General features: G+C 39.2%; 1 protein-coding gene across 3 annotated transcripts in view; it reads left to right on the top strand.

Annotated features, from left to right (window-relative positions):
• CDK19 (cyclin dependent kinase 19) overlaps positions 1–23,614 on the top strand; it is a 1,741,514-nt gene that overhangs the window by 120,000 nt on the left and 1,597,900 nt on the right. For all 3 annotated transcript variants that reach the window (XM_044066618.1, XM_044066628.1, XM_044066639.1), the window contains exon 2: positions 18,525–18,600. In XM_044066618.1, coding sequence (XP_043922553.1) covers positions 18,525–18,600 — 76 coding nt within the window. The remainder of the gene's footprint in view (positions 1–18,524; positions 18,601–23,614) is intronic.

Genomic DNA, 23,614 nt, shown 5'->3' with positions numbered 1-23,614 from the left:
GTTTGCGCTGAACCTGTCAGCTAGGATGTTGGCAATGTCTGTGGGTTCGGTGTATTTTTTGTCATTTTGGACTAATTCTGAGCATATCTGGGAATTACCACCCAGGTTCCTAACATAACTAAAGAAAGCCTTGTGATTATCCTTAGTGTCCTGTGCAATTTTTCTCTCGAAGCTGGCCTTAGACAATTTTATGTGTGCCCATAGTTTTTTGCTAATACTGATTAGTGATGCCTTCCCTTTTTGGGATTTTGCTCTATCATTTAGTAGCTTCCTCCTTCTATTGTATAGTTTGTTTATGGCTGGGGTCCACCAGACAGGACGTCTGCCTTTGGAGGATTGGGTCTTGGTTTTATTTGGGATCGCATGATCCATGCGTTCCTGAAGGTGTTCATAGAATGCGTTTATAAAGGATTCTGCGGTCTGGGCCGTATTTTCCACAGGCCCGGGGCTTTGAAGGATTCCACCTCAGTTTTGAGGAGTGTGAAATTTGCTTTAGAGAAGTTTTTCACTGTGGTTTTCTGGGCAGGGGTGGGGTCGGGATGTGAATATCCAGTGAGATTAGTTTATGGTCTGATCTTACCAGTGAGGGATACACTTCTGGTCTGGAGCATAGAGTCCCCATGTTGGTGATGATCAGGTCCAGTATGTTTTCCCCTCTTGTGGGAGTGGTAACAAGTTGTTCCATAGCATTTGAGTTTATAAATTCTAGGAACCTTTGGGCTAGGGTGTTGGAGCTAGAGTAATGCTCCCAGTCTATGTTTGGGTAGTTGAAGTCGCCCAATATAATGGTGTTTGGAGAGACCTTTATATTTTCCAGTGTTCTCAGGAAGGCCGAGTGGGGTTCCTGGGTTTGGGAGGGTGGTCTGTAGCAGGCTATAAACTGGAAGGCAGTTTTACCCACTTTTAGTTGCACATGGATAGTCTCTGATGCTTCATGCTTTGCCACCAACCTGGAGGTGTGGGTATCTTTGATGAATATCGATACTCCCCCTCCTTTTGTGGTTCGGTCCAAGTTTTGGGCCGAAAAGCATGGTATGAGGTATAACCTGGTAGTGCTGGGGTGCTCTCGGGAGCCCTGAACCAGGTTTCTGTTACTGCACAGATATCGATGTTCTCCATGCTAAGGAGAGTTTCGAGTGCGTGCATCTTGAGGTTTAGACTTCTGGCGTTGAGTAGCATTACTCTTAGTTTCTTATCCCTTGTGATACCTATGGAGGTGGGTTTGTCTTTTGAGCCTTGCCTAAAAAAGGCACTATGGGAGTAGCAAGAGCCTTTGCCAATATCCGAAAGCCCAGGGGTGACGGGTGCAAGCCGTCCCTAGCGAAGCATCGTGGCTTGTCGAGCATATCATCCCAAGCTGACAGGCATTGGATCCCCTTTGAATGACACCAGTACTTAAGCCAATTGTTGAAATTGATCATCTTGTCTTCATATTGTGGCATCATTCTTGGTGAGGGTAAGATCATACTCAAGGTCAGGGTCATACCGGCCTGGGCTACATGTTCAGAGAGCTCCTTTATGTCTCTTTTCATGTAGTCCAGGGAGGTACGTCTCAGGTCATTCACACCAGCATGGACAATGACTGATGTTTGTACTTGCCTTGGAGTGACCTGAGTGCTTGTGTTATGTGGCGGATCCTAGCGCCTGACAGGCTGCTCACCGTGACCCTCTCCTTGTTCAGCCTGGTGAGGGGGATGTCAGTGTGCCTGACGATAGTCACCTATTCCAAGTGTATCAGGTGTGTTGTTTAGTCTTAAGGGCTGTGACTGTTTGGCACACTGGCTTTGTGAGATATGTGTTGCACGTGTTTTGTTTTGGGGTAGCGGCTGCTTGGGTGTCTGCTTTGGAGGTCTCTGCTGCTTCGGCAGATCTTTATTTAGAGCCTCCGAGTATGTTTTTGTGTGATTATGTGTTTGGTTTGCTGTCGTGGTAGGTCTATGTGAGACTGGAGTTGTAGTGAGTGTGGTTTCCTTCTCCTCCTGACTGGTTATGCCAGTACTGAGTTGAGAGAGCTTAGCCTCCAGTTTGGCTATATGGTTGCATCTCTCACATGTGTTGGAATTTGTTGGGAGGAGGAGAGGGTTGTCTGTGTACATGAGGCAGTTGTAACATTGCCTCAAGATTCCCAGATTCACCAGCTGGACCGGAGAGGAGATTGACAACTGACCTTTGGACATGCTAGAATAATATTGGGAATTCCTTAATAATTGAAAACCAGGGCCAGTGGGGAGTGAGGGTGTAGTGCTTTTAATTTTTAGTGCTGACTTATATAATTGCTTTAGTGAGCAAGTGCCAGGTAACTTAAGTGCAATGTGTTACAGGTAACTTAAATGCAAAAACGACAAACAGTTACTTTCTTTCAAGTGAAACAAGGAAATAAGTACAGTAAGCAATGCAGGTATCACTAGTGATCCACAGAAGCGCTGAGAAGCCGCGTATTAGGTGGAATTAGCGTTCCAGGGAAATAACAAGCAAACAAACAACAAGCATATAAACAAAGGTAGATTCAGCAGGCCTGGATCTAGTCTGTGCTACAGCAAACAAGGTGTACCAATTTCAGTAAGATACAGTTCAAATATTCAGGCACTATAAACCTTTAACCAGAAATTACCAGCTCAGAAGGGCAGAGTCCAGCCTCTTCTCCCACAAGGGTGCAGACCACAAACCTTCTTAATGTAAAATAACTGGCCTGAAGCCCAAGTGCTTAAACCAGAACTAATACACTTTAAGAATAACAGACACTGGGCTCTCAATCGGCAGTTCCCAACTTAGAAGGATGAAAGCTACCTGTCCTGCCACCACAGTGCATGCCACAAACCTTCCTAATGTAAAACAACTGGTCTGAAGCCTAAGTGCTTAATCCAAAAGACTTAGAATGATAGCTACACTTTAATCAAGTTACTACCAAGCAGTAATAAATACAATTGAATACTTTAGAGAATGCCTGGATTAGTGCTCAAGTTACACAAACAAAGCTAGATCCAGCAGGCCCGAATCCAGTCTATGCCACAGCAAACAAGGCGCACCAACTTCAGTAAGAAGCAGTTCAGATATGCATGCACTATAAGCCTTCAACCAGAAATTCCCAGCTCAGAAGGGCAGAGTCCAGCCTCTCCTCCCACAAGAGTGCAGACCACGAACCCTCTTAATGTAAAATAACTGGCCTGAAAGCCCAAGTGCTTAAACCAGAATTAATACACTTTTAGAATAACAGACACTGAGCCCTCAATCAGCAGTTCCCAACCTAGAAGGATGTAAGCTACCTGTTCTGCCACTACAGTGCAGACCACAAACCCTCTCAGTGCAAAACAACTGGTCCGAAGCCCAAGTGTTTAAACCAAAAGGCTTAGAATGAGTTACACCAATCAGTAATAAATACAATTGAGTACTTTTAAGATGATGCAAAAGTAAAAAAGTAGGTAGAAACACAAGTACAGTAAAAGCAGATGAAATTTTTTTTTTTCTCTGAACAAGTGCTGAGATCAAAGAAACAGATTTGAGTGCTGAAACTAGAAAACTGGCTAGTTATAAGAAAAAAACTAAGCTAGAAGGCTTCCCTCCAACACAGAAGGGCTTGGGGGCTCAGAAGCCTACAAATAGTCTATACCACTTAACAGGAAAGGCAGGAAACAAGCTTAAATTTTTTTTTCTGTTTCCCAGATGCTCTCTTTGTACACAGTAGGAGTGCCTGAAATCAGAATATGATCTCACTGCACTCAGTTGAGTGAGCAAATGAGATGGGCCCAGAAGGAGTATCCAAACACAAATTTACAAGAGGGGCAGGCAGTTGCAAGGCCACTAAGATTAACTTGCTATGATTTTGGTTTTGGTTACTTTAGAGAGCCAGGGAGCAGTTTTTGTTTTGGCTCTAAGGGTGCGAACAAGACCATGGGAATCTAGAATAGTAAGGAATTTGGAAGGCTACAGCATCGTTCAGTGGAAGATGCTTTAGGATGGACCAATTGCTTGCTTTGAGTTGGTTCTGAAAATTAGTGATGAAGTTCTTATTGTTTCTAATAGATTTATAGGTAATTTGATGGAGGTTGTCTGCTTTATGCTTGGTGATGATGTAAGTGAGTACGTGGTCATTCATATCCTCTGGGAGAGTACTGGAATTGTACAGCTATGGGTGGTGGTTGATAAGAATCCCAGTCCAGGATACTATCTTTGTTATTGGTTTGGTTTATTCTAGTGGGTGAGGATGAGTTGTGTTATAACCATGAAGGTTTACATGGGTTGTGGGTGATTCAGTGAAAGTTATTCCAATCAATCTTAAAATCACCTAACGCCATAGTTTCATGGTGGTACGTACTGGATAACCATTGTAGGAAGTTCTCCAGTGTGTTTGTATTATTACTTGGGGGGGGGGGGGGTATAAACGCAGACAATGAATATACATTTAATTTTGTTAATTTGTAGTTTGGTAATGAGAGTTTCAGCATTATTGAACAGGGGAGGTTGTTGTGGGGCTAGAGTGACATCTAGTGTATTTTTATATAGTACTGCTACTCCCCCCACCTTTCCTAGACGTGCAATCTAGTCTAAGTATGTTGTACCCTGGTGGGATAACTTCATTGTCTTTAGTTCCCGGTTTTAGCCAGGTTTCTGTAAGACATACATAATGTGTGTTGTGTTTTGCCAGACAGCATTTGTGGATGTTATGGCTATCGTAGAGAGGGTTTTAGATGTGAAAGGGAGGATAGAAACACATGATTGTCAATACCATGTATGTAACATACACCTGTCACCTGAAAGGTGTAAGCATACTGAAAATGTGCCTGAAGAGTTGCTGTGTATTATGCTTACATTTCAGCCTAGGAAGAGTAGTCCATGTAATTGGCCAGTGTCATTGATTTTTTTTTTTTTTTTAAAGTAAACAGGGTGAGCCATCTGGTGAAAATATATCAAGCATACTAGGAGTGGAAAAAACTTACCTGGAATCTGTAGTAAGGAAAATGTATAATTATTCAGTGGTGGTGGGCTAAGTGATGGTCTGTGGTGTTGTAATGCTTCATAGTATCAATGAAGGTGTGTGTGGTGGTGTTGGTGCCATGTGTTAAAAAAAAATTCTGCTTGGTGAAAGGTATTGTAGCCTATGATCTCATTTAGTTCTGTGAATGAGAGTGGCAGTATATAAGGGAAGAGGTCAGCATGTTTTGCTCTGTGACCAAATATGGCAGCACCTCTGCTGTCTACCTTCTGAATCTGGGTTGGAAATTGAAAGGGTCATAAGTAGCAGATCAATGGTTGGTAGCCAAAATGTTACCCCTTGTACTGAGATGTTCAAAGTTGTAGTGCGAGTCCCCTCAGATTATCTATAGTTTCTCCTAGTTATTCTCACTAGAATAATATGCAATTATTGACCATGGGATAGGTAAGGCCAGTTTTAACATCAAATGCAGTAGGTTAATTCAAGCAGCAAAAGTGAAACTGGCTAGGCTTAAAGTGACCCACAAGGGCAGCTAGCCTAGTGCTTACCTATGAATCTGTGTGAGGGAAACATCCCTGGCTTCCTGCATCTGCCATCCAAATGCATTTATTTGTCAGTATACTGTTGGATCAGTCATGGATAGCATTTTCCTCCATTTGAATTATTTATGTAATCCTTTGGTACAGGGTTTACCTTCCTTAAGGATTTGTGGGTAATTTTGTACAACCTTAAGGTCATTAGAGTTAAATGGAGAGAAGTGCGTTTCATTTACCATTGATGTGCAATCCTTGTATACAGCCATTCCTAGTACGTAAGGGATGGAAAGTTTTAGATCATTTTTGAATAATATACCACTTGGAGTAATACTATTAACATCACTTGTATGTTAATGAATCAAGTGTTGAGTAACTTTTTTATATTTAATGTATTCTATTATCAAGGGTGTAGCTATGGAGGCTGATGTAACTTGGTGTTAATGCCAACTTAATTGTGCACTGGTGAGAAAATGAATTACTATCTACAGATGGTTATGAACTTAAGTTTTGTGCCTGATTTGTGGCTGTTTTATTTTTTACTTTGAAAGTTACACATTTTGATTGTTTACTTTTTTTTTTTAATTTCAGTACAAATTTTTAAAATGTAGTTTTGAGGGAATACCTATTGAAGTTTAATTTGTTTGGATGTTGATTATTTCATCAAAGTTTATCTTTGAAAATTCATAGGTTCATAGGTTAGTACTAGGCTAACTGCCCTTGCGAGCCATTTTAAGCCTAGCCAATTATCCCTTGTGAGATTCAAACCCTGCACCCTGTGTTTGTAAGGCAAACACCTTAACAATTAGACCACCCTCCCAACCCTATTTGTTGTTTCATAATGGGACTGTTTGTTCTGTAACAGCAATTGTCCTAAGTTTATTAGAGACAATATTCCAAAGGGGCAATTCATCAAGACTCACCACAGGTAAGATTTTTCTCTCAAAAATATGTTGGGGACATATCTCAAAGCTGGCCACATTTTGGAGGGATATCCTTTAATTTATTTTCAGACCTTTGCTCCGTCTCTCCTAAAACTGAAAATTATTTTGAGAAGCCCTCAGTTAATAGTATCAGCATTAAAACAGTTCCTCTAATTTGGGCCCTTTTCCCTAATTATTTTTTTTCGTAATTCTGAATGCAAAAGTTGAGAGGTATGATTATGAGCATATTTGCTCAGAGACGCTAAAATTTGACTTGTTTAGCTCGCATAGGTCATGACATTTTTGGAAGAAGTGCAGGCTGGTATGCATAGTCTGGGTCTTCGCGTTTCCGTAGCAGTAATCTGCAAAGAATGGCATTACATGGTTATGCAAATCATGTTTTTTAAGATGACTACAAAAATGTAGAGACATTTTATTAACCGTGTCTCTCCATAGCCAACACCCAACATAATTAAGGCATAAGTGATTGGAGTAGAGCTAATATGCAGATAAGAGGAATTGTATGTTTACGTATCAGTAGGAGTCCTAGAGATGAATCTAAAATGACTTAATTTGCATACTAAATGTGTAAATGGACCTGAACTTGCACCAATAAGCAGCAATTTGCCATGAGAATATGGAGTTGAGGGGAAAGGAAAAAAGGAATATGTATTGTCATACATTTGAAAAGGAGGTACAATTACTGACTTAATTTTTTTTTTGTACTGTATTTTAGTGCTTTTACACAGATGGACATTCTATTGAAAGGATTGTGATATGCACAAACTACTGAAGGGGTCATCGGGTGGAATGTTTCATTTTCGTGTCAGTGAAGTGCTTTTGCATACATGGACTGCTGAAGGGGTCGTTGGGAGAAATGTTTTATATTGGATCTCCTTATACTTGAAGCATTTCACATTGGCGTAAATGGCCTTTATGAATCTTGCCTTTGCTACTCTCATTTGTAAACATCAGGGATACTCCTATTGCATTTGCATAAATGACTATGAATACTGGCCACAGGTTTCCAGATCTTGGTAAAAAGTTTCAGCGTTGAGGTAGCTAGCAGGAATTTTGTTTCTTTGTCTTCTAAATTCTTGCATTTTGTATTAATATCTGTGGATAATACACCTATTACTTCTGTTTTAAAAATAATTGAAAATTATGGATAGTTTTGAATTAATTGATATTAATGGTAAACAACCTGTCTGCTTATAAAAAAAGCCAAGCTATAAAAGATTGTTTTTATATATATATATATATATATATATATATATATATATATATATATATATATATATATGAGAGAGAGAGATAATATAGTACATACTGTTATTCTAAAACAAAATGGACATTTTATTGTTACTGAAGTGCTGGTCTCTGTATGCCAAATAGATTTATCACATCATATTATAACTTTATTTGTGAATACTAGGTTCAGTTGTTGTAGCAGTGATTTAGTACATACAGCAATATGTGCATGCTGTGACAGGTATGACTATGAATTGTGGAAAATATTTGATATTAAAACTAAAAAAAAAATGAATTATGTAGTTATATAGCTAAAAATTTAGAGCATAAGAAATGTTTTTTTTTTTTTTGTTTCGATAAAATCTGTAAAGAATTGAGAGAAGGTAATGCTAAAAATAAAGTAGAACAAAAAAGCATTTTTTTTACTGAATACATTATTAACTTACATAAACATATATAAAGTATGCACATCAAAGAAATATTTACATAGTTGAAGCTTAAAGTGGAGAGAATTCCAAAAACAATCATTACAAAACCAACTATTTACATAGGATGTCTATACTTGAAAACTTTGTTTTCTTGAATGTTTCTTTGAATCATCATCATCTTCTTTCGGCTGTTTTCGTTAGGGGTCGCCACAGTGGATCACCTATTTCCATTTCTTCCTGTCCTCTGCATCTTGCTGTGTCACACCAACCACCTGTATGTCCTCCTACCACATCCATAAACCTTATCTTAGGCCTTCCTCTTTTCCTGTTAACTGGTAGCTTCATCCTTAGCATATTTTTCCCAATATACTCAGCATCCCTCCTCAGCACATGTCCAAACCAAATTAATCTTGCCTCTCTGGCTTTGTCTCCAAACCTTCCAACCTTGGCTGATCCTCTAATATACTTATTCCTAATCCTGTCCAACCTCGTCACACCCAGTACAAATCTTAACATCTTTAATTGTGCCACATCCAGCTCAAACTCCTGCCTTTTTGTCAGTGCCACTGTCGCCAACCCATATAACATAGCTGGTCTCACTACCCTCTTGTAGACCTTCCCTTTCACTCTTACAGGTGCTAGTCTGTCACAAATCACTCCTGACAATCTTCTCCACCCACTCCATCCTGCCTGTACTCTCTTCTTCACCTCTCTTCCACACTCACCATTACTCTGAACTATTGACCCCAAGTATTTAAACTCATCCACCTTCGCCACCTGTACTCCTTGCATCCTCACCATTCCTCTATCCTCCCTCTCATTCACACACACATATTCTGTCTTAGTCCTGCTGACCTTCATTCCTCTTCTCTCTAGAGCATATCTCCATCTCTCCAGGGTCTCCTTCACCTGTTCCCTACTCTTACTACAGATCGCAATGTCATCTGCAAACATCATAGTCCATGGGGACTCCTGTCTGATCTCGTCTGTCAACCTGTCCATCACCATTGCAAATAAGAAAGGGCTCTGAGCTGATCCTTGATGTAACCCCATCTCCACCTTAAACGCATCAGTCACTCCCACCGCAGACCTCACCGCTGTCACACTGCCCTCATACATATCCTGTACCACTCTTACATACTTCTCTGACACTCCTGACTTCCTCGTACAATACCACATCTCCTCTCTAGGCACCCTGTCATATGCTTTCTCCAAGTCTACAGAAACACAATGCAACTCCTTCTGACATTCTCTGTACTTCTCCATCAACACTCTCCGAGCAAACATCGCATCTGTAGTGCTCTTTCTTGGCATGAAACCATACTGCTGATCACTAATAATCACGTCCCTTCTTAACCTAGCTTCCACTACTCTTTCCCATAACTTCATGCTGTGACTGATCAGTTTAATCCCTCTGTAGTTACTACAGCTCTGCACATCACCCTTATTCTTAAAAATCTGTACCAAAACACTTTTTCTCCATTCCTCAGGCATTCTGTCACTTTCTAAGATTTCATTAAACAATCTGGTTAAAAACTCCACTGCCATTTCACCTAAACACCTCCATGCTTCCACAGGTATGTCATCTGGGCCAACAGCCTTTCCATTCTTCATTCTCTTCATAGCTATCCTTACTTCCTCCTTGTTAATCCATTGTACTTCATGATTCACTATCCCTACATCATCCAACCTTCTCTCCCTCTCATTCTCTTCATTCATCAACCCCTCAAATTACTCTTTCCTTCTCAACACACTCTCCTCACTTGTGAGTATGTTTCCCTCATTATCCTTTATCACCTTTACCTGCTGCACATCTTTCCTGTCTCATTCCCTCTGTCTAGCCAATCAGTACAGATCCTTGAATGTTTCTTTGAATAAGATTGTAATTTATTATAGTCTTCTGTTTCCAGCACTTGATTTACTTTCTGCCAGGCAATGCTTAAGGAAGTAGGTCATTCTGTTCTTTCCATGATTGTTATCAAGTCCAACTGCAAGACTGATAAAACCATGTCTTGAAATGTTTAAAATTGGGAGGAGTTGCATGTTTCCAGTTCTGTGTAATATTTTCTTTGCAAGAGCAAGGAGAGTCCACAAAATTACATATTTTTGCCTTGGAACCCAAGACAGCACAGGTGTATTCAACAAAGCTAGAGGTTTTGTAAGTTGGACATTATTGGTGAACAGTGCCTGTAACAAATAATTAATACTTTCCAACTATTGTTTCATAGAACATGTATTGCCAGTTGAAATTTACATCTCCAACATCTGTTTTCCTTATATATTAGTTCTAATTTGTGTGGTGTTAAGTATGTTCTATGCATAAATTGCCCTATGAAAAGTTGCCAGTATAGTGATAAAGATGTTAGTTTTGGAGATGTAAGAATTAGTTTTTTATCTTTATCATCTGGCATTTTACCATTAACTATTTCATAGTATTTCCATATATTTTGTTTATTATGAAATGTTGTTTCTTTAATTGATTTGTACAATACTGATAAGTCCTTTCCCATTTGTGGGAAATTCCATCAGCGTTAACTGCTCTATGAACTTGGGAACCTTTTCCCTAACAGATTTCTGCATTATTGCCTGTTGGTTTAAAACTGTCTTAATCCCTGCAATGTTAACCACGTTATTTTTCAAGATTGAACTCGCTAATAATTTGCTTTATCATTATTACTTTATTAGTGTTTATCAACAGATGCCAGTAAATTAGACCATTCTTACCAAGTGTTTTAACTGCTACTGAGTCCTGAGTTATAATATTATTTTGTGTATATGCTATTGGGAGTACGAACCCTGCTTTTATATCTGGATTTTTGTGTACAAGTGCATAAAAGACTTTAGAATATTGATAATGTGTTCAGAATTTATATTTTTGTGTTTCCCTGTTGCCATATATTCTTGTAATAACCAAAGTCAGCTATTCGGTACTATTCCCATATGTTTGTTTATTGTAGCATGAGTGTTTTTTAACCAGATTTTTTTTCATGTACTAATTTCCATTTGGAAGCATATTCTTTGTTTATCCATAGAGAAACTGTTTTTAAAGCTTATGATTGTATATATCCTTCAAAATCTGGTAAGCCTATTCCACCTTCTTCCCATTTGTCAAAATGTCTTAGGGCAACTCTAGGTTTTTTAGGATACCAGAAGAATTTTGTTCTTAACCCTTCAAATTGTTTTAAATATGATTTAGGTGGAGGTAGCGAGCACGCTTGTATAAAATGATTACATTCCTGAAAGTTCTGCATTTTAATTATATATAGTATTTCATCCATGCTTAAGTTCTTTGGTATTATCCAAAATCTCTTTATAGTTTAGTTGCACTGTTGTATGTTTCACTTGTAATTTTAACTCTTAAGTATTTGATTGTATAATTTCTAGATAGGTATTTATATCTTTTTATTTAATGCTTCTTTGTTCATATTTATTAGTAGCATATTGGTTTTATTTTCATTAAATGATAGTCTGGAATTCTTCTTAAACTGTTTTGTTGCCTTCCGTAGTTCTTTTAGTGTGTTATTGTCTTCTTTTAAAGTCAATAAAATGTCGTCTGCAAGTAGTTGAATCTTTAACTCACTGTCAGTATCTAGTTGAATTCCTTGAATGTTTTGGTTTGCAAGTATGAAATTTGCTAATGGTTCTATTAACTAATGCGAATAATAAAGGAGAAAGTAGACAACCCTGTTTTGTATCTTTTGTAATGGTAATGGGCTCTAACAAACAGGATCCTATTTTTATGTACGCCAAAGTTTTATCATAAAGAGACCTTTATTAGTGAGGTAAAATTTGTCGAAAATCCCATACTCCACCAGTGCAAGGCCAAGATAATCCCCAGTTCACAGAATTGAATGCACTGTTAATATCTAAGCAGATGACATTCATTTTATTTTGCTTTGTTTATGAAATCAATAAGGGGCAAAATTCTCTTTATATTTTCCTATGTATTTCTGTTTTTAATGAATCTTGTTTGAACGTTCTCAGTCAGTAACAGAAATATTTGTCTTATTCTGTTTGCATGAACTGTCATAAATATTTTATAATCTATATTTAATAAAGTTATGAGTGTATATGAGGTACACTCATCAGATTTTTTATCTTTTTTTTTCAAAACTGGTGATACTTCAGTGCATTTTCAAGAAGGAGGGCATTTATTACCTTCTTTAACTGATGCAAACACACTTAGTAATAGATTTAATGCATTATTAGATAGTAGTTTAATAGATTTAATGCATTATTAGATAGTAGTTTAAACATCTCTGGTGTCATATTATCATTACCTGGGGCTTTAATTTTAGTTCCTTGATTTGTGCTTTAATTTCTGTCATAGTTGTATCTTTATCTATTATTTTTCTGTGTTCATCTGATAGTCTTGGTCTTAGAAAATTCCTTTATAAAAATATAAGTGCTTCACTCGATTCTACTTTATTTCCTTGACTATTAAGTTTATACACTCTAAAGGCTTTTGAATTCCTTTTTAAGTCTGATACTTTTCTTGTTTTGTCTATGTTGTATATTTCTTTTGTCTGATTTGCCTTTATCATTTTCATCCTGTTAGCTGTTCTTTGTTTTTTTTTTCGGATTCATAGAGTAAGCGCATAGTTTAACCTTCTCTAGATTTCAACTTGTTGAAGTCTTCTAATTCTTTTTCTGAAGCCAAGTTGCCTTTCCGAATATCTAATTTAATTTTGTCCATTTTAGTTTGTAGTTCTGCCAGTTCTTTATTGTTTGTTTTTATACCTTCCCATATAACTATGCTTTCATTGCATCCTATATATAGTCTGCTACCTCGTATGTGAGGTTTAAATCTAAAAATGTTTGCATCTCTGCAGTGTAGCATTGTTTAAACGCTTAAGGTTTGCAATATAGGCTGAAATTCTTATAATTGTAAGTTTTCTCTTATTAAAATCTATTTCAAAGGTTATTGCATTATGGTCTGAGAAGAGGCAGGTGATTGTTTTGACTTTGCTTATTTTTGTGGTAAGATCTTTTGTTATATACACGCGGTCTATTCTGGAAAAGGTGTTAGGTCTATGTGAATAAGTAATGTGTGATTGTCAATGAATCTTGTTCAGCATATGTGCTAATGTCCATTAAGTTATATGAGTCAGTAAACTCTGTAAGTAATTTCAATAGTGGAGATTTCTTGCGTGTGTTTTTACATTTGTGTCCTCTTCTTTCATTATACATTTAAAATCTCCTGCAGTTATTGTATTGCCTTTGGAATGTTGTATTATGTTCTATAAATGTTGTATTATGTTCTATAAATGTTGTTTGGCTGCCCTGACAACCAGTCCTGGTATCCAATAGTTGTTTACCAGGGTATAAGCCACACCATTTATTAATATTGACACTAAACAAAATATTCCTGAATTATCATTGCATGTATGATCTTGGGCATCAAGGTAGTCTTTTTCCATAATATTGCTACACCTCTTTGCTTTGTATTATATTCTGAACTTGCTAGTAATGTGTAATTATGCATATTAATCTTATTAGTATCTTGCTGTATAAGATGTGTTTCTTGTAAAAATACTACTAGCGCTTTACATAGCTTAAGATACCTTTGTAAGCTTCCTCTTTTACAGCTGTTATTTAAGCCACTGACATTGATAGAAATGCATTTCACAGTTGGACTAAATATACCTTTGTATTTAACCATTGCCTTGTTTTTGTGTTTGTACATAACCTTGTATGTGTGCTGAAAACTTTTTACCATTCATTTCATATATGTTAGAAATGCATTGCATAGACATCCATTTAAAAGGTACAAATAAAAAGTGGTTTTCAAAATATAAACAAGCAATCATTGCCTTCATGGGAGAGAATATCCCATCCTTGAATAGGGTTACCATTCAAGTGACCCCTCTTATTCCCATTCAACATCTTCCCTCAGCTTTCCCAACAGCAAATATAACCAAAAGCAACAAATTCTTACTGCTTGTGTGCTGTCAAACTTCAACTATTGAACTGTATAATATTCAGTTAAACATTATTAAAGAGATTGTTATATATTACTGTCCGTAGCTAAATAAAAAGTGTAACCAACTTTAAATACAACATTGTTCTTGTATGTACATCTTATATTTTATCACACTGTATTATTTAATGCCCTTCAACTGACATCTGTTTACAGTGGAACAGTGTCTATTGTATAGCGTCAACATTTTATTTAAACAACGCTTTGTTATCAGTGCATTTATTGCTTCATTTATCTCCATTGTATACATGTATATCCTTTTGCCCATTATGTGTATTTCTAAGTAACCATTTTATTTTGTGTTTCTTGATACCAGATTTAATATACAACTAAGATGTGTGTTAGTTGCAAACCCTATGTGTACACAGTCCAAATAAGTTCATATTTCCTACTGTTAAGACAACAGACCCTTATGAAACTTCATTTGTTTCAGCATTCAGTCAGGTTAATGCAAATATTGTTGTTATAGACTGTAGATTTGAATATATAATAACATTTTGGCTTCTAATGTAATCTATATGTATAAAATAAACAACACTTTTATATAGTACATTCATCTGTTGAGTTGAATTGTTTACATCTTTAGATTTAGGTCTGTTTGTATTCATATTTTAAGCTTTTATAATGTTCGTATTAATAGATAAGTTGTATGCAATTTTTGTGATATTTTATACTTTAGATAGTATCAAGAATTAATATGACTTTATTAAGGCTTCATCTGATTCATGTAATCTCTTAACTTTTCTTGTACCTTGTTTTTTTCTCTAAAGCACAAGAGAATCCTAAGAATTTCATAAATAATATCTGAACTGCCCTTAGTATATTAAACATATCAGTGTTGCTGTATGTCTTGTTTAACAATTGAACTTAATCTATTTATCTTCATAGTTAATGACCAACTGTGGACGGACATCAGACTTGTTCATGTTTGTCACCAGTGTCATTTCTTATTTACCAGTCTTGTTAAGTATGCTGATTCTTACAATGCTGTCATAACATTTCTATCATAGTGGTACTTGCGTATTATCGCAACCAGATTTCCGAAGTGGAAGAATTTGTTATGTTTCTGCAAAACGATGTCTGGTAACCTAAGAAGGGGAGTGCAAACTCTTCGCTACTATTCTCAAGAGTCTTTTTCACTTAGGAAGAGGAATAGTGTGAAAATTCCTTTCCCGACCTATAAATAGGACCGGTGTTTCGCATTCATTGTTAATGTTACAACTCATGAAAGTCAGTTCATTCCCAACAAGACACCTGGCCCCTTCCAAAGCCCTTTACGTCTACACAGTGTCATCTGCGATTGTCAATTTTGGTAGATATGTCTGTGAATCATTCAGCATACCACCTCTTGGTACAACTGTGAGTGGTTCAGATTAACAGGACTATCTGTTAATAACGTTTAACACCTGTAGCGCAGGAGTCCCGCCAGGGAGAAAGGCAGCAGTCCATGAGGGATCACTGTGTCGTTACTTAGTAGTCGTTACAGGCGGCTGTGGTTTGGATGAGTAGTGGCCATGAACAGTTGCATGGTATATTCCTGACCAACTTCCCTTTGCTGAGGTTGTGATCAGGAATGCAAGAATTGTGATGCAGTGTAGCACTGTGCAGTTCATGGAACAAATGAGAGACGCCCCTAGGAGTAGAAAAATTAACCATTGTTTCTCTTCGTGCTTCATACCCACTGTGACCCAGTACTTACTTACTTGTTTACACCGGCCATTACTTCTAAGAGCATGAAGTCCATCAAAAGACACTTGTGTAATAGGTCAGGCACTGGACAAGAGAGATTGACTTCTGATAGGATAGGGACATTTTGTTGCAAGAGTTGCAATTGCTGTCGCTGCATTCATGATAGTAATGAGTTTATACACCCTGAAACTCTGAGTATTTACATTTTTATGTTATGCTGATTTTACCATGAAGAATGTGGTCTATTTGGCAAGGTGTGTTAATGCCCAAAGTTTTATGTGGGCAAAACAAATCGCCCACTTAAGGATAAAATCAGGGGGGCATATTTATTATACATGTATAGAGGATTTGAGGAGTGCCCTAACTAGACATGCACAACAAGCAAGGAATGAACACTGGTTTAAATTTTCGAGTATGCAAGTTGTTTATGCTGATGGGAGGTTGGGTGACAAAAATTTGACGGAGAAGGCAGAACAAAGATGGATCATCTAACTACAAGCGAAGGGCTTTGGGCTGTATGATGCCATCAGTTTGAAACCCTTCATTAAAAATGGGAAGCTAGTGCATTAAACGTATATTCTAGGTTCCATGTGCTTTTTCTGGTCGCTGTGGCAATGATGAGCAATATTTCTCTATTACTGGTGTACTGTATTTGGTATTGAAAGGAAATTAATGTTTTGTTTATTTACTGCTAGACTGATAAGTGTTGGATGACATAAGGTATTTAGATTCATCTCATACACAACATTTGATTTTAAGTGTAGGAGTGTCTGGAATGTTTTGATATGTGCATGTATATAAGCCGTTCCACAATAATTAGTTACCATGACAGCTTATAGTATAATTAATTAATGAGTCACTCTATTTCATTTTAAAAGAATGTGTTAGCATTTTTTAAAGGTCTGAAGAAGCATGGTTGATTCATGTGAAAGCGCTTACTGATTTTTGTCTTTTACTGATTTTGTATTTTTTATTAAAGAAGAGTTTTATTTTTTAGTACTATGTCGTATTTGTTACCATTTATTTTTACTTCAGTCCTTTCTATATAGCACAAAAGCATTGAAGTAAACATTGTTTGTGCAACTGCTTTTGTGCTTTGATTTTGGTTAGAGCATCTGAATTCTTTTCACGGTTTGTTTTGAGTCACTTTTCATTTGTTCCTTTAACTTAAGTGTCATACTTCAGATGCCCTTCTATTTTTTTTTTTCTTATTCACTGTGATAGTTACATTGTGCATACCAATGGGCCATGCGTTCATGACTGTACGTTAGAACATTTATTAAGACTGGTGCAATATCCTAAAGGAAAAGCAAAATGCTGGATAACCTTACTTGATGTGTGAAGAAGTTGGGTGCAAGGCAGAAATGTATTGCAACAGTAAGTGACACTCTGAAGCATGCTCACCGATTCACGATAGATATCGGTGATTGATGTTGCTTTATTTGGCGGAGCTTGCTTTTCTGCGAGATACAGTTATCCCTGATGTGGTATATTTAATTAGTGGAAGTGTCAGAGCTGATGTCCTACTTCAAAATAAACTGAGTGTTGCAGTGAATTTGAAATGATGTGCTAATTTCACCTACCTTTTTGTGATCACACTTGTGTTGGATATTCACATATAGCATTCATGTCTTGAAGCAGTGCTATTTCATTTTACTTGCACAGTTGATGTGAAAGCATGGAAAAGGAGACAACATTTCATAGATGAATAGATCACTGTATGTAGGGGAAGAAACTGCTGGTGTCTGAAACGCCAGTTTATTAAGAAAATAAAAAGTTAATAGTGAATTCGTATTAAATATTAAAGCAATGTTTAGAGTGACCGTTTTCTGAGTTTGCATCTTTGGTATATAATATCTCTGCAGTGTTATTTTAAAAGTGAAACATGTACACAACAACCCCTTTTCAGCTGTTAATAATGCCTCCTATGAGGCAGCCAGTGACCGCAGTGCAGTTGTTGCCTGCAGTTCTTTTTAAAACCAGGCATCTGCTTTGTGATTTTAACTTTTAAAATGAATGCTTGAAGCTCGCTGCCAGTTTGACAGCACAACCCTGGTAGGGCAGTGTGCTGATAGTTGATTGCATGGGCCCTCTTGTCAGCGGAATGTCTCTAAAGCTTTCTTTTAAAGTTTGTGTTATGGCTGCATAAAGATAAAATAATCCAGCAGCCTGGTTTAGATATGTTCTAAATCTAGCTGTTAGATTTTATTTCTGTGTGTGAAATGGGTCCACTTGTATCAATCCACTACGAAAAACAAACAAGTAAATAATAGCATTTAAGAAACATACTTTGTAGTGAAGTTTCACTGACATAGTCTGAGTGATCCTGATGTATTTATTAGATATCACCGCATCCTTCTTGGATGAGTCTATCAGCAAATTGGAGGTGTGCATTTCCGGTCTTGATTTGTAAAAGTTACAAAGAATATCCTGAAGCTGCCACTAGATTGTAAAAGTACAAAAGGTAGAAATGTATGTTTGAGGGTTGTTACCAGCTGTCCTCACAGACTGCTAGCAGTTTGTTACAGAATTCCTTTACTTTTATATGTTTCAGTAGTTTGAAGAGGTTTCCAAAAGTATTGCTGTCTGTGAAGACATTGATGCACTGAACGTGCTTCTGTTTGTTGTCACTTGAGATACTAGTTACTCTGACTTGCTCACAGTTCAGACAACCTTTGTCTAAGACCAGTAGCTTAAATATCTTAAACTGCATGCTGTTGAAACATTTGTGTGTTTTTTTCCTCCTGTAGTCTTGTATGTAAATCTAGTATTTTTTGTTTATCTTTGCAGGAAAGATGAAAAGGAGTATGCTCTCAAACAGATTGAAGGTACAGGGATATCCATGTCTGCCTGCAGAGAAATTGCAGTAAGTCAGGATCACATTATTTAAACGTTGTATGCTGTGCTTGTTCTTTTTAATATTGTTTCAGGCATTGCCCAATTCCTCCGTTTTCTCAGTTTCCACTTCTGCTCCTCATTTGTTTCTGCGTTTCACTATAGTAAGAACACAGTTAAGCATGACATTATCTGGAACATTCTCCAGTAAAAAAAAAAAAAATAATAAATTCATAATATTTCTTTTGAATTGTACTAACCTTGTATCAAGTAGATGACATTTGTGCGAAGAATGAGCTGCTGAAGTTGAAAATTGGTGAGCCACGTGTTTGTGTATGTACAGTGGATGTTGTCATCGTGGCTGTTGATGGGGAGAAATAAGGCGTTGCAGTACAAGCTTGTCGGCCTTAAAACATCTTGTTAGGTTAAGAGAATTTTGAAAGTTTTGTGAGGAGGAGTGCCATCAAAATAAACACATGGGCCAGCACGTCTCAAACTGTTTAATATGGAAAAGATGATGTCCTTCTGTTCATCTGTTGCAGTATTCTTTACATGAGGGAGATGCCTGCCCAGGTGAACCAATGTCAGCCAGTATACCAAAGTATTTAATACTGTAAGGTGCATGGTATGTCCCACATAAGCAGCAATATGATGTAGGCCATAAAGGTGTGACTTACGTGCACACCATCCTCAGAACTTGTTTGCCTCCAGTCAGATCGCCAGTCCCAGACATCGCTGTACGTCCGGAATAGAGTGCTTCTTCTAAAGATAAGTGCCTCGTTGGGGAACCTTTTTTGTGTTTTGCTGCTGTATCCTTATTTGCCTTGAGTTAGTCATCCAGGAAAGCAAAATGTTATTGTGGAAGGCAGATTCCACACAAATAGTCATTCTCAGTGTCTCTCTTGTCTTGGGCTCCATCATGACCATAAGAACTGTTCTGTGTTCTAGTCATTTGATCTCAAGACTCTTCGGAACAGACTTTCCTCCCTCACAATGTATCTAGAGAACCAGCACTTGAAAATGCTTGCCAAAATTGCTGTGGAGGGTTCCTCTGGCTTAACGACCGAGACTGCTGTGAAGTGGAAGGCCAAATAACCTTAAGCCTGAAGCTTCAGCTACACCTCTCCCTGCGGATGTCTTTCCCGAGGCGCATGGTAGCTCGGGGACACATTCTGCCTCGGAACCAGTCTATTTTGTAGGCCGCCTTAGATCTGAATGTCAGCAGTTCCAGAGGGGTCTCACCGGCATCTGGTACGATGCCGGGGTGGGGAGTGGGGGGATCAAGGCTCATTCTTTCAGAAGACCGTAGGGGAACCACACAAATGTTGGTGAGGGAAGTCTATTCAGATGTACTTGAATGCAGGTCTACTTCCGAACCCCTGACTACATCGGGTGGATGTGCCTGCTAAGAAAAAACAAAAGACTAAGCCTCCATCCCTTCCTCAAGACCCCCAGAAAGAGTGGCAAAATTTTGCCTAAGGATTATTCAAGGCCTTCGTATCGTTGAAGCCTGCTGCTGGGTCCCCCTCTCCTCCCTTCTCCTGGCCTACATTGCTGCAAAAAAAAAGTCAAACAGCCTACTTCAGGGGGAATAGCTCTCGTCTAATGACAGTGACTCCCTAGCCTACTCCTCACAAACCCCTTCACCAATAGACTATGCCTCCCCTGAGGAAAAGTCTAATGGGATGGACTTGCCTATGGAGGAAATCTCATTTGGGGAAACTTTCAGAAATGAGGGACCACTTCAAGTGGGACAGCACTCAAATGTTAAATGTTCAGATGATGTACTACGACCTCTTCCAGTTGGAACACGCCCCAGCCCTTCAGCTATCCCATTGGTTACTCCTGCCTTTTTGGATGTCTTTGCTTCCACGTCCCATCAGCCCCTGACCCCTAAGAAGCCGGACAGAGACTGTAAAATCCCAAAAGACTGCAACTTCCTCTTGAAGGCCCCTCTTGCAGACCCCTCAGTCATCTCTGTGGTTTCAGACAAAGCTTCAAGGTCAGTTCCTTTCCACCTCTCTCCTTTCCTCTGATAAAGACAGTAGGCAACTAGAGAGGCTGGAGAAGAAAGTATACACTTCAGCTACCCTAGCCTTTAGGCCTTGGAACTGTCAAACACATGCGACTAAATATTCCCTGGAACTTGTGTCACAACTAGCTAAATTTTTTGACTTGCTTGATTCAGAAAACAAGGCCTTGGCCTCTTCCCTAATTGCTGCATCCTCCCAGGTGGCCCCATCACTCAAAATGCAGCTGTGATGCTGTTGAGGTTACCACTATTGCAGCTGCCTCTGCCTCAGTGTTGAAAAGATTTGCCTGGTTAAGACTTAAATCCCTCCCGGAGGACATTAAGGTGAAGCTCATGGATGCTTCCCTTGACAATTCTGCATTATTTGGTCATGCTTCAGCTGATCTCTTCAAATCACTGCAGGAAAAGAGTAAAGAGTTAAGGGAACTCAAGCACATCCTGGTTTCACCAGTCCCCAAGTATAACAGGAACTACCGTTCCAAGCATGTATTCGTCCACAGGCAAACCTGGCCCTCCCAAGCTAAGCCCTCCAAGGGGAGCAGGAGAGCTCATCACTACTGGGCTCGCTCCTCCTCCCACCCACATAAGCAGCCCTTTCCTGAGAGGGCAGGTTCTTCCGGACTCCTCAGGACTTCCTTGCTCTAACTATTTTCCTGCACTTCTCCCTGTCACTTTCAGCCTAGGAATCCATTACACAAGACACCCCCCCCCCCAAGTCTTGTACATCATAAAACACAGATATTTCATGGCATGGCACATGGTACCTCCCATCGGGAGTATCCCACACCCACCTGCAGAACAGGTACCCCTCCTCCCCCCAGCTATTGGCAGACCTGCTGGAACAGGGAACCATACAATCAGTGCCCACACACCAAAAAGAAACAGGTTTGTACTCCCACATGTTCCTAGTACCCAAAAATGAAGGCCACTGGAGATCCATCCTAGATCTCTCCTTCCTCAGCATCTTCCTGAAGGTGCCTTCCTTCAAAATGCTCACCCTTCAGACCTTGTTTCCCCTGATGCCTCTATAGGCCTTTCTGGCATCCATACATATCAGACACCTACCTGCATATTCTCAGTCAAAGTTCAGGAAATGTGTTCATTTCCCTGTGGCATCATGGTACTTTCTGTTCTCGGCCTTGCTTTTTAATCTGTCTACAGCCCAAAGATTTTCACAAAATGCTTAGCCCCAGTAGTCGCATTCTGCAGACTCCAAGGCATTCAAATTTTCCCTTACCTGGACGACCTGTTCCAGGCAAACACCCCAGAGGAACTGCAGAGAAACCTCACAATCAACTTCAAAAAAATCTGCCCTCACCCGATTGCAAGATCATGTCTTTCTGGGGTGCAGATTACAGACTATGATAGTGTCCCTTCCATCTCAAAAGGCACAGGAGCTCTTCCAGACTTTTCAAACCTCCTTCCCCTGCACCTTTTGTCAGCAAGGCAATGTCACAGGATCCTTGGACTGATGGCTTCCACCATACCTGTGTTGCCTTTGGCAAGGTTTCATATGAGGAAGTTTCAGTGGTTCCTGAAGCTTGTGTGTAAACAACATACCCACCTTCTGGAATTTCAAATTCCACTCCTACCTTGCTTTCAAGAAGGAGCTTCTGTGGTGGATGCAACAAATGGTCCTCAACGTAGGACTTCCCATCCACCCCCTGCCCCAACTCAAGACCAGTACACAGATGCTTCAGATACAGGCTGGGGGGCTTCATTGGGTCCCCATACTGTAGAAGGGCTGTGATCTTGTCAGAAAAAGGATCACATAAATGTAAAAGAGATGAATGCACTGATTCTAGCTCTTCATTTCTTTCGGTCCCTTCTCAACACAAAAATGTAAAAGAGATGAATGCACTGATTCTAGTTCATTTCTTTCGGTCCCTTCTCAACCCAGGCCAGTTGAGGATCTACACAGACAACATGACAGTACTCTGGTATGTGAACAAGTGGGTGGGACCAAATCCTGCCTCCTGTGCAGATTAGCTTTACAGATTTGGAAGCTAGTCCTCCAACTTCAGATTTTTCTGCAGTCTGTGGCAGACACCTTGAGCAGATACACAACACAGGACCATGAATGGATGCTTCTCAGGGATATGTTTCTGGACTTAGTCCACCAGTGGGGTATTTCTCAGACAGACTTGTTTGCCTTCACTCTGAACAGACATCTTCCAAGATTTTGTGCCAGAGAACCTCATTCCCTGGCGTGGAAAGTGGACGCCATATCACTATCCTGGAAAGGGAAGTTTCTTTATGCATTCTCTTCCCTTCTGCTCATTCCAAATCTTAAGCAGGACAAACCAAAAATCTTGCTGGTAACTCCCTATTGGTCAAGACAGCATTGGTCCCCCTTGTCCTGCACCTAGCCAAGGGCAGTCTTCACAGTTTGCCTCACAGAGTGGACCTACTCACACAACACAAGTGTTCCCTCATCCACCCATACTTGGCAACTCTACAGCTGACTCTGTGGGGGATAGAGCCATGATACCTCTTAGACACCTAACCTTAGAGGATGTGTTCAAGTCCTGCAGTTGGCCAGAAAACCCAATACCAGGAAATCTTACTTATCCAAATGGAAAGGACTTTTGATGTGGTGTCTTTCTCGTAACCTGGACCTGCTGAGGGTGGATCTCCCTCTGGTTCTTTCATACCCATGTGAGTTGCTCAATGCCGGCCTAGCTTATTAATTTGTAAAAGCACATCCATCAGCCATTTCTGCATGTCTGCCTCTTACCCCCTTAACTTCTAGATTTGAGGCCAAACAGTTCTTCAAAGGCATCCTCCACATTAGACCTCCCAGGAGGCCTGTGCCCCCTCCCTGAGACCTAATCTTTTGTGTTAGAGAAGCTGACACTCGCACCCTTCAAGCCAGCTTCTTCTAGCTCCTTAAAACACTGCAGCTGGAAAACTGTCTTGTTGATATCCCTAACTTCTGCCAGAAGGGTCTCTGAGCTCCAGGCCCTGATGGGTTCTCTTCCCCTTTTTGATCTTCCACAAAGACATGCTTTCC

Source organism: Protopterus annectens, chromosome 1.part0 (assembly GCF_019279795.1).
Source record: "Protopterus annectens isolate FY-2018-M chromosome 1.part0, PAN1.0, whole genome shotgun sequence".
NCBI classification, from domain to species: domain Eukaryota; kingdom Metazoa; phylum Chordata; order Ceratodontiformes; family Protopteridae; genus Protopterus; species Protopterus annectens.
This window is presented reverse-complemented; position numbering and strand designations above follow the sequence as displayed.